The 15,820-nt window shown below is 35.9% G+C and overlaps 1 protein-coding gene across 14 annotated transcripts in view; it reads right to left on the bottom strand.

Annotated features, from left to right (window-relative positions):
* Nucleotides 1-15,820, bottom strand: part of ANKRD62 (ankyrin repeat domain 62) — a 102,789-nt gene that overhangs the window by 50,704 nt on the left and 36,265 nt on the right. For all 14 annotated transcript variants that reach the window (XR_007721144.1, XM_050767543.1, XM_050767544.1 and 11 more), the window contains 7 exons: nucleotides 14,927-15,002; nucleotides 11,997-12,093; nucleotides 11,725-11,909; nucleotides 9,949-9,988; nucleotides 9,236-9,291; nucleotides 6,153-6,246; nucleotides 2,258-2,328 (listed from right to left, as the gene is read on the bottom strand). Coding sequence is in view for 13 of the 14 variants with exons in the window: in XM_050767543.1 (XP_050623500.1) it covers nucleotides 2,258-2,328; nucleotides 6,153-6,246; nucleotides 9,236-9,291; nucleotides 9,949-9,988; nucleotides 11,725-11,909; nucleotides 11,997-12,093; nucleotides 14,927-15,002 (619 nt within the window). In the remaining variant the exon portion in view is untranslated. The remainder of the gene's footprint in view (nucleotides 1-2,257; nucleotides 2,329-6,152; nucleotides 6,247-9,235; nucleotides 9,292-9,948; nucleotides 9,989-11,724; nucleotides 11,910-11,996; nucleotides 12,094-14,926; nucleotides 15,003-15,820) is intronic.

The raw sequence follows: 15,820 nt of genomic DNA, 5'->3' as shown, positions 1-15,820 counted from the left end.
TGCACCAAATAATTGATCAAGAGGAAAAAACCACGTAGCATCAAGTGGCCCTCTAAGTCTTTCTCAAGTTGAACTTTTTCTTTCTTCAAAGTCAGGAACTCTAGTTTTCATATGCCTACTTCATTCTTCAGTCTTTGTATACTGTGCCGTAACTGTTCTTCTCAGCGTACTTTTGAAGTTCTGTCACTATGTGGTGGAGAGGAATGCACGTTTTCTAATCCGGTTCTATTATTTTATAGTTACTTGCACTGCAATTACGATACAATGGTTTCTGGAACAAGTTTCTGTAACAATAGAAGCACCATGCCGTTTTGTTTACTCACATGCTTCATTTCTCTGGAGGAGGTAAGTCACAAATCTAAAAGGCTTTTTGGATCACTACACTGAGGCAGCACATTTCTGATGTCCAATTTGCAATTAGTGTTGTTTTCATCATGTGCCTGTAACACTCTTGGTCTTCTTTTATTTCAATGATAACTACTTCTGGGTTCCTTGCTTTTGTATTTTCTGTGTCATTATAAAAATTCTACTGCTCTGTGTTAAAAACATGTACAGTGTCTGGTTTGTTATTTATTTTCGTTTTTAAAATAAAAATCAGAAGGTGACTGGCAAGCATATTCCAGGGACCCAGCATAGAAATGAAATGGAAAGACATTTATGAGACTGAACTATTTTTGTTCAGAAAATATCTGGAATACTACACATAGGAATATTCCAGATGCATTCCTTCCTGACCATCACGTATATTATTTTTCAAATTAGAGGGTATGTTCTTTACATTTCTTTCTTCCTGTAGTGGCTCTTCCTCTGAACAATCCAAAGTTTTGGATTCTTCACAAATTTTACTCAATCTCTGCTTTAACTTAATTGTGATGAGTTTTAAAGTTTTTTCCACCCTCATTTGCCTTGTTTGATCCACATTTTCTCCTATTTTTGCACATAAAGGAGTCCTGCATATAGAGATGTATGCTCTCTATTATAGTACTTGTTCGCTTCTGTTTGTTGAGACATTTTTGCAAATGCAAAAGTGGAAGATTAATTTGCTAGTTTTGTTTGTCAGATGTCTTTTTTGTCAGGGTGCACGTTTTCAAGATAACTTTGTCATTAAATAATCAAGTATGGAATAATAAAATTAAAAAATAATAAAACTTTAACTGTTAAACTGCTTATTCTATGTTTATCTACTCCCAATCACCGGACTGTAATTACTTAAGTTAAAACTAATTTATATTAGCCTAAAATAGGGGAAAAATATCAACCATCAATCTTAACTTTGTAACTGTTTGTTTGGACTAAGATTAATTCGTTATGTGTTTAATTTACCAAAAATGAATTAAAAGGTGATTTGCACTATTACAAAGGCATCTTCACTTAAGAAAATTTTATCTCAGTGTATCTGAAATAGTGACACTCAACAAACAGTGCATACTTGAGTGCTTTTTTTCCAAAGATTACTAACTGATGAGTAGGCAAACTTTTAACAGAAATCAAAATCAACACTAATCAGAAACAAAGCCAAATTCATAAAATTTAATTCAAACTATAAACCGTAATATGATAGTGTTATGTAGGATTCTATATAGACTATAGTCTTAAGTCAAGTTTCAATACATTCTAAAGTCCACTAATGACAGTGATTTAAAAAAATTTTAACAATAGTTACAGACTTCCTATACAGAAATAAGTTAGAAAGTTACTGTTTGTACCCTCACACCAAAGCTCCCATTCTGCAAGTCCGGTTCTCATGACAGGCAGTTGGGTTGACTTTATGACCCCACTCTCTCCCTGAACACAGATACTAAAGTCAATTAAAATTTACAATGGAGAATACATTTTTCATCATAGTATTAGTGACCAGTAATATATAAAGTTGCAAATTTTGAACCATTAGCAATGGTTACTCCTTTAACATGAACCCAAGTCAGCAGCCATCACTGTTAAATTGTTCATAATTTTGATTGCTTAAAATTATAATTCATTATTTGATGTTACCTTATTATACTAGGATGTTATAAAAATGAACAGCAAACAATATTTAGGAACTTTTGGCTTCATTTTCAAGAGAAAAGATTAGCTATAAATCACTACAGATTCTGAAAATATTTTCAGTTTTATAACCAATTAAAATGTTTTTAAATTAAATATTAAATTATAATCAACTGATTCTAAAAGGCAAGTCCAAAAGTAATTTCATTTGAACTATGTTATGTTACCAAAGCAAAGAAAACCAGAAATTTGAAATTAAATTTTTACAAACCTGTGGCTGGTCATTTTCACATCCTTGAAGCCTGTCTTGCTCTCCCTCTGATATCAATTTTAAGTCTTGTTCTGCTCAAAAATCCATATATTTCATTAAAATGAATTACTTAGAACAGTTAGATAAAAGTTATAGTCTTTATAAACATGAATAAAAAACATATTTTTCTTTTATAAAATGAGAGTTTAAATAAAGCTTAATCTCTAGTGGGGTATCTGCTTCTTTAAAAAATACTTCTTTAAAAAATTCTCCAAAACTTCAACAAACCACGTGGCAAGACACTAGATGTCACCAGAGTCAAGCCATACATTCATCTCATAGATTCACTCACAATTTTATTCACCCATCATCAGTGAACAAAACCACCAGAAACAAAAAAATTAAAAATCCAAAAGAAACAGATAAATACTGTATATTCTCCTTTACTTTATAATAGTACCTTTGTAACAATACACTAAGCATGTTATTTAGTATTAATAATTTCCAATATGACTTTCTCTTTACCCCTTCATCAGTGTACACTCCGTTCTTTATAACTGAAATGTTTTCCTCTACTATTCTGACAAATTTCTATTCATCTTGTAAGACTAACACACCTATGTGATGTCTTCCCTGATTCTATCTTTCCCTAGATAAAACTTGTATATAATGTAAATTTCATAAGACACGCAGTTAAGGTGTCAAAAGCGAGGTTATATTTCAACAGACTATAACTAAATTACAAAAGTGCACATACTCCAATGACAAGAAAAAAAAAGATCTTCAATAAGAATAGCAATCATGACCCTGAAAGGATAAATGTCAAAGATAATGGGTGAGTGGTGTGGCTTATCATTACTGCAACACATCAGATTCATTTATACCATTATCCTACAAGTATCCATCATATTCAACTATTTGTCTTGTAATTGAGGAATTACACAGTTGTGATGAAACATAAGCTGAACATATTCAATTCTCATCAGATAAACTGTTCCGAATTCATCAGCTCAGATAGTTGTAGATAAGTTAATATGAATATACATCTTTTTAAATTACAAGGTGAGTTACTGCTATGTGTAAATTATTGTGTGGTTTGCCCTGTCTTAAAGTTTCTTGATCCACTCATGCAAGATGGTATATAAAACACATCACAAAATAATGTGTGAGCAACTTTCAATGTGTAAATATTTATTGCAAAAAATAAAAATTTCACATTCATTGTATTAAGCTTTTATATTTCAAAATCAGTACAATGTTTACTAAAAACATTAGTTTTGTTATTCGAGGAATAAATCCTGTACTTTTTTTGTTTCTGAAACTACTGTGATTGGGTATACCATCCTAGTCTCTCAAGTACTTTTATGGAACAGCTATCTGATAAAAAAAATAGCTTTCTTAATAAAAAAAAATAGCTTTCTTAACAAAAGCAGTAAAAGTTCTTTAGTTCAAATGAGTTTCATTTGATTATCTAATATAAATTTAACTTACATCTTTGATGTGTGATATAAAGTACAGCAATGAGTTGCTATGGTTTACCCCAATTACTGCACTCCCTCCTCCTTCCAGTAATTTCAAGGGCAGTAATAATCTAATATCCTGAGTGCAAACATACTGAAGCCATCTGAATTAAGTTCTCTCAAGTGTCCTCATCACTAACTCCAAAACTACGGAGATAGCTTCTTTCTTTCCTCCCTCATTCCCACTTCACAGTCTCCATGTCTTTGGAAAAGTCTCTCAATGTGTGGTCTTTCTTCTTCTTGCATATACCTCTCATGGATTATGCCCACTTCTTTCCTCTTCATTAAGCAGTAGGATCTCACATCAATAATTTCTATTTCATAATTTTACCCTCTGGCTGGAAACATATTCAGAAATAAAAGCAATACAACACTTTCCCTTGGCCCTTTTATGTCTTGAACTGCTATCCAACAGCAGTCCACGGGCAAACAGGTATATGGTTGAGCGCTCAACAGCACTGATCACCACAGAAATCCCAATCAAAACAACAGTGACAGATCATCTCACCACCCCAGTTAAAATGGCTTTTATCCAAATGACAGGGTATAATGAGTGCTGATGAGGATGTGGATGACGAGGAACCCTCCTACATTGTGGGCATGTAAATTACTACAGCCACTACGGAGAATACTGTGGAGAGTCCTCAAAAAACTAAAAGTAGGCCAGATGTGGGGCTTATGCCTGTAATTCCAGCACTGTGGGAGGCCAAGGCAAGAGGATTGCTTGAGCTCAGGAGTTTGAGACGAGCCTGGCCAATAGGGTGAAACTCTGTCTCTACCAAAAATGAAAACAATTAGCCAGGCATGGTGGCATGCACCTGTGGTCCCAGCTACTTGGGAGGCTGATGTGCGAGGATCATCTGAGACCAGGAGGCTTTTTTTTTATTTTGGCATCTAAAAAAAGAAAAAAAAACCCAAAACTAAAAATACAACTACCATATGATCCCAGCAATCCCATTGCTAGGTATATACTTAAAAAGCAAGGGAATCAGTAAATTGAAGAGATATCTGGCCTTCTCATGTTTATTGCAGCACTCTTCACAATAGCCAAAATGTAAAATCAACCTATTTGTACATCAACAAATAGACAAAGAAAATGTACATATACACAATGGAATACAGTCCAGTCATAAAAAAGAATGAGATCCTGTCATTTGCAATGGCATGGATGGATATACATTTTCTCATCAGAAACTTCAAAATTACCAGCTCACGTCTTTCTTTCCCCTCTGTCCGTGCTCACAGTCTATCTACTTTGTGAAAGATTTCTACATCTGCAGTCATGATTCTTCACACTCCACATTTTTTATGGATTACTACCACCACATCTCTGCTCTTGTTTTAGCAATAGTATCTTACATCTATAATTTCTATTTCTTCACCTCTTTCTACTTCCCCTCTGGCTAGAAACATGATCTGAAATAAAAGCAAAATCATGCTGTCCTCTGAGCCTGTTATGTCTTAACTGCTCCCCAGTGGCTCCTTTCCAATTCCTATATAGGAAAAAAGTATAACACTGCCACTCAAGAGTGTGGCTCGAGGATCAGCAGTGTCAGCATCGCCTGAGAACTTAATAGAAATGCAGAATCCCAGGCCTGCTGAATCAGAATATGCATTTTAACAAGGCCCCCAGATGATATATTGAAGTGTGAGAAGTTCTGTTCTACACTCACTGTATATGACTTTAAATTGTATACATGCACAGATGACCACACATGCTTATATTCACCTATGGTAGATAAAACATAGAACTGCCTGGTCAGGTTCTTCCATCAATGAGGAAGACAGGAAGAATTAAAAATTTTGCTCCAATTCTCCGACAAGTTTTGCTGCTAGAAGCCCACTATTATCTTCTTCCCACTTTTCTAAAACCCTTTTCTTCCTTTTTCTTGAGACGGAGTCTCGTGCTGTCGCCCAGACTGGACTGCTCACTGCCAGCTTCACCTCTCGGGTTCATGCCATTCTCCTGCCTGGGTCTCCAAAAGTGCTGGGATTACAGGCGTGAGCCACCGTGCCCGGCCCCCTTTTCTTCCTTTTTCTAAGGAATTATTCTATTTTGCCACGTTCTATGTACCTTCTTTTTCCTTCATTTACCCCTGCACTCACTGCCTTTCTCATTCTTCATTCCCTCTTCTTTCCTTTCTTCTTATTTCCTGACTTTCCTCAGATCTTAGAATACCTTGAAATACAGCTATTAATTCAGCTCCTTTAGTGGCACTCTCAATTTACTCTCCTGTGGATGTCTGTTAATATATAAAATGTATCATCTTTTCACTTTTCTTTTTTCTTACTGTGCATTTAGTAAGTGACCTTCCTTTGCTTGTTGTAATACATAAGTGATGGTGTTTTCAAGTAAACATTATGTGAAATGCATTTAAAAAAAATACAATTATTACCATCTACATTTCCATTTACTGCATTTTTCCTCTGCTGATCAGCAGGCCCAGATGAACGACCACCATGCTTCTGGAGAAGATTCTTGGAGATACTCTGTTAAAATTAATATCAACAATGAGTTTCAATATAAAATAACAATAATAGTTGCACAAAAATGTCCTAATTACTCATTTTAAAAATCCAAATGTCGCCGGGCGCGGTGGCTCGAGCCTGTAATCCCAGCACTTCGGGAGGCTGAGACGGGCGGATCACGAGATCAGGAGATCAAGACCATCCTGGCTAACACGGTGAAACCCCGTCTCTACTAAACAATACAAAAAACTAGCCGGGCGAGGTGGCGGGCGCCTGTAGTCCCAGCTACTCGGGAGGCTCAGGCAGGAGAATGGCGTGAACCTGGGAGGTGGAGCTTGCAGTGAGCTGAGATCCGGCCACTGCACTCCAGCCTGGGCAACAGAGCGAGACTCCGTCTCAAAAAAAAAAAAAAAAAAAAAAAAAAAATCCAAATGTCCTATATTAAAAGCAGTTAGACTTAAAAATAAGAGAAGCTGGTATTGAAAACCAAAACATTTCTTTTTTTTGTTTTGAGAGCCAAGGCTGGAGTGTAATGGCACGATCTCGGCTGACCGCAACCTCCCATTCCTGGGTTCAAGCGATTCTCCTGCCTCAGCCTCCTGAGGAGCTGGGATTACAGGCGCACGCCACTACGCCCAGCTAACTTTTCTATTTTTAGTAAAGATGGGGTTTCACAGCGTTGGCTAGGCTGGTCTCGAACTCCTGACCTCAGGTGATCCACCCGCGTCGGACTCCAAAAGTGCTGGGATTCCAGGCATAAGCCACTGTGCCCAGCCTGAAAACCAAAACATTTCAATAAAGAACCTCACATACACTGTTTAGATGGAGCTTATTTTTTATCTTCATTAGGCTATTGACTCTGTAACAAACTGAGTATTGAAGGCAAAAGGAGACCTATTTACAGACAAAGTATTAACTTAGGTGCATATTTCAACAAGACACTTACTTCAGAAGACCTAACTCTAATTTGCAATCTCCATCAAAAGTAAGAGGGCACTACAAAAATAAATTTGCTACATTAGGGCATTTAACATTTAAATTATTCCCAATTATAGAATTTTTTATTATTAAAAGAAGATAACTGGCATGACAAGAAACTTTGGAGTACTCCATGTTGTGTATAAAAAGAACACTGATGAAACTGCTTCATTTAGGTAAACAAGGGCTTGAAAAAATTAAAGTTTTTCTTGATAAAATTTTTACTGATAAAAAAATGGTTGAATAAAACTACAAAGTAGTAAGAAAAACTTCTGTTTATGTTTAAATAAATGCAAGCAAGATATATTCTGACACTCTTTTCCAATTAAGAAATAACTTCAAAAACTAGAGCAAGCCTTAATAAAAAGGGAAGAATAAGAACATTTATTCACAAAGCATCTAAAATGTTCCAGATTCTCATTTGCACATTTTCTTTTCTACACATTGCAAATGATGATGATGATGGTTAACCCATTCCCTGCTTTCTGGTCATTCGAGGATGTTTAAAGCAAAATGAACAATTGTTATCCATTTTTCTCTCTGTTCAGAATATCCTCCTTTCAGACTTTCAGGGGGCTTGCTTTTTCTCAGCCTCTAGATGGCAGCTTAAATGGCACACAGAAAGATCTCTGACTACACAATTCTACTCCCACTCCCATCCCAATCCTAATTACAAACTTCCTCCATTTTCTGTAATTGAACATTTTCTGTTTTCTTTATAGGAAGCACTTGTAGTGACTTATGCGTTTGTTGTTTCCTTGTTTTTGTGTTCCTACTACTCTAGGATAAGCCCTCATCCTGTGTATTCACTGTCTTACTGCCTAGCACACAGTCCGTACACAATGACAGAAATTTATTTGAGGTCAAAACATTTAAAATCTTATTAGGAGGTCCTGGGTGCCAAATCACCCTATTCCCGTAGGATATCACCAGTAATAGACTGCTAAAACTTACCCTACTCCAATCTGGAAATCCACATACCTATGCTATACTTTCTCATTGTTCTCTCGTCAGTACTGGCTACTTGACAGTACTCACTAAAGGTTAAAAAAAAAAAAAAAGACTAGCAGTATGTATTAAGGCATTGAATCCCATTGTGATTCATTTTGTCCCATATTTGTATACATATATTCCAGTTTACAAAATGTTTTCACATTTCTTGCCACATTTGTTCATTACATATACCTAAGAGCTAGATATCAGTACCATCTTTATGAAAAAGGGCACTGACATTCAAATAAGTTAAATAATTTTTCCCAAGGTTCCATAGCTAGTAAGTGACAAGACCAGGACACCAACCTATCTTTTGACTTCCACTCAGTGCTGGTACCACTATGCACCAGCGGCTTCTACCTAAGAGGTCAGGCCGTTCCCATCTCTTTCCACAGTTGTGGCCTTGGAATACACCATTATTATTTTCTACTTATGTTACTACAAGCATGACTGCCATGAAGAAACTCAAAGCATTCTACTGTTAAAAAGAATTAAAACACTATTAAACCAAATTGTTGTTTTTATACTTCCACACGTAGACTATTTCCCATGCTTTTCCTTCTCATAAAATGTTCCTTGCAGATCTACACTGATGATCCAAACATATCAATACTTTCAAGTCCTAGGCACTATTGTTTCAAGTTCCAAGTTCTAAAAAAAACCCTACAGCTTAAACTCTTTATCTCTGCATCTCATTAGGATATTTACACATCCAGATATGCCATAGAATTGTACATTTGCTCCTAGGTTGACCTGGAATAATTCTTTAGTTTTTAGACAAACTTATCTTCAGAACCCGAAGTGATTCCCTGTATTTTCTTTTTCATTATACTATGTTGGCTTCTTAAATGGATCCTGCAAATTAGCAGAATTGTACTATGCAGCAGTAATCTACTTAGCACATAATTATGGTATTCATCATACACTGAAATGTGAGAAAATAATTCCTTTATGGGCGTACGCACAGGTGAGAAAGTAAAGCTCAAGCATCCTATTTTATGATTTAACATCACTTGATATTTATGACAGTAGACAGTACCTTAGAACTACGGGATGATCCTGTATCTTCCTCTTCTGATCCTGATGATGACTTATCTATAAAATGTTATTCACAGACACATTCATGAGACTATTAATTACTGTAAATTTCAAATACATATAACAAAGTCTATCTCCATTCATGAGTATTTAAATAAAATAAAAATAATAAGAAAAACTAATTTCAGGTTTGATGTAGTTTCAGGAAAAAGGAGTTTGTAATATCAGAAAAATAGCAAAAAAATAAACATATTATATTTGGTTCTGTGATTTTTTTTTTTGACAGGGTCTTGCTGCGTCACCACAAATGGAATGCAATGATGTGATCACAGATCACTGCATCCTCAACCTCCTCAGCTCAAGTGATCCTTCACCTCAGCCTCCCAGGTAGTTGGGACTACAGGCCTATACTACCACACTCAGCTAATTTTTGTAGTTTTTTTTTTTTTTTTTTAAGAAGAGACCGGGTTTTGCCATGGTGCCCAGGCAAGTCTCAAACTCCTGGGCTCAAGTGATCTGCCTACCTTGACCTCCCAAAGTACTGGGATTATAGGCATGATCTGCCACACTTGGTTTCCTTTTTTTTTAAGTAATACCATTAAAGCAAATACTTTTTTTCAGAGATATTCACTAACTTACCACTTCTAATTTTTATACACAAAAAAATAAAATTATTACAATTTGTTTGCTCTCATGGGGCACTTTAAATAATACCATTTTTGTTTCTTCCAGTTGATGGTTTTGTTGCTTCCTCCTATTAAAAAACAAACAAACCAAAAAACTTTACAAAACATCGTATTTCTTTATTCACTGTTCGTATAAAATCATGGCATATCCTGAGAGAAGACAAAAATATAAACAAAAGACAGATTCCACCCTCTATTCAAGTGGGGATATATGAAAAAGAAACAAGAACAGAAACATATAACACTAGGTCTACAATTGTGAGGGCATAAAGAGAGAATAGTCAGTTCTACTTGGAAAACTCTGTAAACGCTGCAAAGTCAGGGCCATATTTTAAAAGACAGACAAAGTAAAGAGTGAGGGTATAAGGGTTTCTAGGCAAGGCAGTATACGTAGAAGGATGGGACATGAAACCACATGGCAAATGAGAGGCATTAAAGTAAAACTGGCATGCAGTCAGAGGGAATGGGATGGAGAGAGAAAACAGGACAATCAGGCCAAACTACAAAAGATATGTGTCATGCTGGAATGTAAAATTCCCCCTTGATGCAATCGGAATCCACTCAATGAGCAGATGAGTTAGATCATTACAAATATATTTCAGGAAGGTCACCCTGGCAGCAATGTAAAAGGGAGTGAACATGGTGAGGCAGGGGCCCAGCTATAAAAGAGTATTCTAGAATTATAGGTCACAATGTGAACTACAGTAATAAGATATGAAAAGTGGGAAGTAGGTAAAAATACAGAACTTGGTAAGAGAATGCATTGGTGATGTGAGACCTGGAGTGCAGCATTTTTCCTCTTTCAATGTTTCAGTGCTATTTACCAGGTGTTACGTACTAGGAGGGGGAAGCCAGATGACAGAGTAGATTACAAAGGGCCAGGAGTCAGGAAAGAATCACGAACAATGTGTTCACTTTAGGACCTATCAACTTTGAGGCACCCAGGAAAGTTAGAAGACAGATGGGGATAAATACATTTGGAACCGAAGTAGATGGCCTTACTCAGGAAAAGGACACAGTGTTGATAAGACGAATATTTGTAAAATATACTACACTAGTAGAATTAAATAATGCAAACCTATATAGAACTCTGAACTTTCGAAAATAAAAACATGAGGGAAAAACATGGAATTCTACTTTTCAATTATATATTTCCACATTTGTTTCAAGAGTACAAAATATTCCTTAATCTATGCAGACACTTATTTCTGGAATGTTATGGCAATATGCATTTTTGAATTGCATGGAAATATTTAATTCTTGTTTTTTTGGAGACAAATTCTCACACAGTCACCCAGGCTGGAGTGTAGTAGCATGGTCTTGGCTCACTGCAACTTCCACCTCCTGGGTTCAAGCAATTCTCATGCCTCAGCCTCCTGAGTAGCTGAGACTACAGGCATGCGCCATCACGTCTGGCTAATTTTTTGTGTATCAGTTAAGACGAGGTTTCACCATGTTGCCCAGGCTGGTCTCGAACTCCTGAGCTCAGGTGATCTGCCTGCCTCGGCCTCCCAAAGTGTTAGGATTACTGGCGTAAGCCAATGTGCACAGCACATACTGAGCTGTTCTTTTTGGTTGCTTTCTACTTCTTTCCTTCCATAAAGGCAAACCTAAGAACTGTTTATTCCCACCATTTTTCATAAATCTCAATCCCATGCATCTATCTCTCTGGTAAGACTTGTTTTCTGTTATCATCTTGAGGGCTTGTATTTCTTTCTAGGATCTCTGTCATCATTATTAAGATTGAGGGGATGTATGTGAAAAAGCATGGGGAGGGGAAAGATTTCAAAAAAAACCAATCTACCTTTGTAACACCAGGGTTCACTATAGGATTGAGGGAAGGTTTCAGACCAGGGTGTGTAGGTCGACGAGGCTGACAACTGACAATTTCAGGATGGATTTTAACCCCATCTTCATTTTCGCTGTCAGAACTGCTGCCCTCAAGCAAAGTTATATTTCCTGTTCTCACAGTACCATATGTCGTTTTCACTATAGTTAAAGCAAAGAGTATATAAAAAAATGTGTAATTAACTGTCAGTGAATAACACAAGAATAGGCAGTCTTCAGATAGCTTACGATTCTTCCTCGTTGAGAAGATTGCTTGTTGAGAAATAGTCCTTGTTGGTTGTTGAGAAATAGTTCTTCGCTTCGTTAAGTGTTGTTCTGGAACATTCTACAAAGAAAACAATAGCTTTAAGAGAATAACATGTATCAAGTTTGATAACACAATATTCACCAGTACTACATGATCTAACACAAAGAATACAGGTTTTAGAGTCACTGAGATGTATTAATAGATTCAAACCTTAAATCTGCCATTGACTAATCTACATGCTCATGGGGTGAGGATTATGAGAGATGATACAGATATCCTCAAAACGTTACTCTTTTGCCCCTAGTTCATTATTAGACAAATACTGTATTGATTAGAGTATTTTCTTAACCAAAATAACCTAGAAGAAAGCTTACCCATAGGGAGTTTTGAGTATTACTGAAAAAATGAATATATTCAAAAATATAAATATGTGATAATATTTTGGTATTTTCATAAATTTCATCTTATGGAGAAAATGTGAGAACTTAGTTTTTAGTGGTATCTGATTTAAATGGGTAGGCACTGCAAACAGTACAAGCAACTTCTATGCTGTTTATAAAAAAGCTGAAACAAATTATCATATTAATTCAGTTCCTTCTGAGACAGAGAGAAAAAAAAAAAACAAGAATAAAGCTTGTAGGGCAATGACTGATAAGTGAAATCCACACACAGCTACTAAAGAGGAAGCTGTCACTGAATACGCTGACAATAGAGACAGAAGTGTAATAAAAGAACAGACACTAAAACATGTTGTGCAAGGGAAAAGGCTGAGGTAAATCATTTTTAAAAGGAGAGGCGGGACAGAGAAACATCAAAACAAAAAAGAGACACAGCCAGTTAATCAAGCATGAACTTAAGCCAAGGAAAGAAATAATTTTAAGCACAATAATGTATGCGGAGAAATACAGACACATAACAAAAACTTGTGTTCATAATGGATCCCTGTAGTGACACTTATTAGAATTTGCTCTACAATAAGCTTTTTGTAAAAACTTGTCTAATAAAAGAGTTAATTTTATTACACTAAAATACACGTATCACTACCTGAAAGCTGGAGCACTGTTACCCCAGAGAGAGAAAAATGGAAAAAGAAATATTCCATCAACTTTCCACCTGGAGAAAGAATAAGCAAGCAGAATTCTAAAGAGTAATGTGTGGCTCGAAAATATGTATTTAATAGAACATGAGTTGGGGCTTTAAAAAGTTTAAGAAATTGTATCCTAAAATCGAAACCTAACCTTCCAGTTGAAGAATATTAGAAACTACACTGAATCTATCTTTCCTACTTAAGACATATTTCTAATTTCTTTCCTTCTTATTTTGACGTGTTTTCTCAACACAACTCATCTGAACTTATATATCTTAAACATTGTAAGACGCCAGGCATAGGGGCTCATGCCTGTAATCCCAGCACTTTGGGAGGCCAAGGCGGCTTGATCACTTGAGGTCAGAAGTTCACGACCAGCCTGGCCAACATGGCAAAACCCCTGTATCCACTAAAAAAAAAAAAAAAAAAAAAAAAAATTAGTCAGGTGTGGTGATGGGCACCTGTAATTACAGCTCCTAGAGAGTCTGAGACATGAGAATCGCTTGAACCTAGGAGGCGGAGGTGAGCTGAGATCACGCCAGCCTGGTGACAGAGCAATCCTCTGTCTCAGAAAAAAAAATAAATAAATAAAAGGGATATAAATTTAAGCCATAGTTTAGAAATGAAAGAGATTTAATTATTAGAACATACCATGTGTATTATATTACTTATAACGTTCCATTATATAGAAACTCATTTGTGTGTTCATTTATTCATACTGAAAACTATTAAAATACTTCTTACACACAGTCACGATTATAGGTACTCCAAATACACAAAAATATGTTTCCTAACCTCCACTCCCGTAGCTCATAGTAATACAGTAGCTTTGAAATTATTATTTAAATAACTAAATAGAAAAGCCTGAGATTTAAAATTTTAGAATGAGATACAAGAATTCTGGGTAGGTATTTCTGAAAATTACACTTACAAAAACCTTCTGAAATTAAAGTCTTACCATATGAATACTAAAGTCTCTGCTTACTTCTGTAAGTTGTTATTTTGAACAAAACATGTATTCTTCAGTTAGAGTAAGGCTTTAAAATAGACTCTTAGTGACTTAGAAAATATAGTGGAATCCCTTTGTAATATAGGTTTTGAGGAAGAATTTAAATTTCAAGTCTTTCACAATTAAAAAAAAATTAGATATGGAGTCTTGTTACGTTGCCCAGGTCTCAAACTCCTGGGCTCCAGCAATTCTCCTGTTCCAGCCTCTTGAATAGCTGGGATTGCAGGCACATGACCTCATAAATAAATTCTCATAATTTCCAACATTATTTTAGGCTAATTAGAGAACAAAGGATAAAATTATTTTAAAACTCTCTGCTAAAAACTATATAATAACAAAATAATAAATGTCCAAGAAGAAGAAAGTAAATATATACTTCGGGCAACAGGGAAACCCCCATGATTACTATAACAAGTAATTGGATCCATTTGAGCTTCGTTTAACAAATAAGTAGTATAAAAGTCACGTTAGTATGATTTAACACAGTAAGGATCTTTACCCCAATAAATTTTGACCAAATTTCACATCTCCTCTATTGTGGGGAAGCTTTTGTAATATAATTTTCCTGCCATTATGTAGTTTCTAGCCCATTCTCTTTTTCAGTTCCCATTCCCTCAAAGTATTTACCAGTTATCTGTTACTTACCAAAGTAACAAAAAGAAATGTACCTAGTCATAGTTCTTTAAAATGGTTTTATCTAACCAAATTTCTATTACACAGATAAAACAAAGGTAGACCACTGTTAAATTTTAAAAGTAAATACTATACAAAACTAGATTCAGAGTGAGAATATTAATTTCACAAGACCACTTTACCTTGGATTTAAAATTGAAGTCACCATCCTTTTTTAGTCGCATACGCACTAAAAAAGTATCCAGTCTGCAGGAAAGCCTATAGAGCAAAAATATACAAGAAAAAAAAATGAGCAGGTTCATTACTTACAAAACAAATAAAACAAAACAAAAATCCTAGCCTATATCTGTATGCCCCCTCCAAAAAACAAAAAAAGAAAAACAAAATCTAGGAAAAAGTCAGCTATCAATATATCACATATCTTGCTGTAAGTAAAACATGACCTTTGTTTTAAAAAATATTTGTTACCTATTTCTGCCTTCAGCTCTCCAAACTTTTTTTTTTGTTTGTTTGAGACAGAGCCTCAAACAAACTCTTCTGTTGCCCAGGCTGCCGTGCAGTGGCCGGGTTCACGCCATTCTCCTGCCTCAGCCTCCCGAGTAGCTTGGCTACAGGCGCCCGCCACCACGCTCGGCTAATTTTTTTTATTTTTATTTTTTTTTAGTGGAGACGGGGTTTCACTGTGTTGGCCAGGATAGTCTCAATCTCCTGACCTCATGATCTGCCCGCCTAGGCCTCCCAAAGTGCTGGGATTACAGGTGTGAGCCACCGCGCCCGGCCCAAACCTAGGAGATATCCAATGCCTACCCAGTCTTACTTCCATAGCAAACAGTGTCAACCAATACACTGGCAGAGACCCACAGTAATTTGTCCTGAAGGCTGGACTGAAAGCTCAATTAACCCAATCATGCCTGAGGTTGCAATTTTTGGAATTTGCAAAATCAGACCTTGGCGATGGCCTTGAGTGGTAAGCTATAAATAATTCTTACAGGCTTAGCATTTCAATAATGGAATACTAGGTATACATGGGTTTAGCTGACATAACTGAGTCCTGGTAGTTGTACCTCTATTTCCCT

Source organism: Macaca thibetana, chromosome 18, assembly GCF_024542745.1.
Source record: "Macaca thibetana thibetana isolate TM-01 chromosome 18, ASM2454274v1, whole genome shotgun sequence".
Taxonomy (NCBI): Eukaryota; Metazoa; Chordata; class Mammalia; order Primates; family Cercopithecidae; genus Macaca; species Macaca thibetana.
The sequence above is the reverse complement of the archived record's forward strand: the minus strand, read 5'-3'. Positions and strand labels throughout refer to the sequence as shown.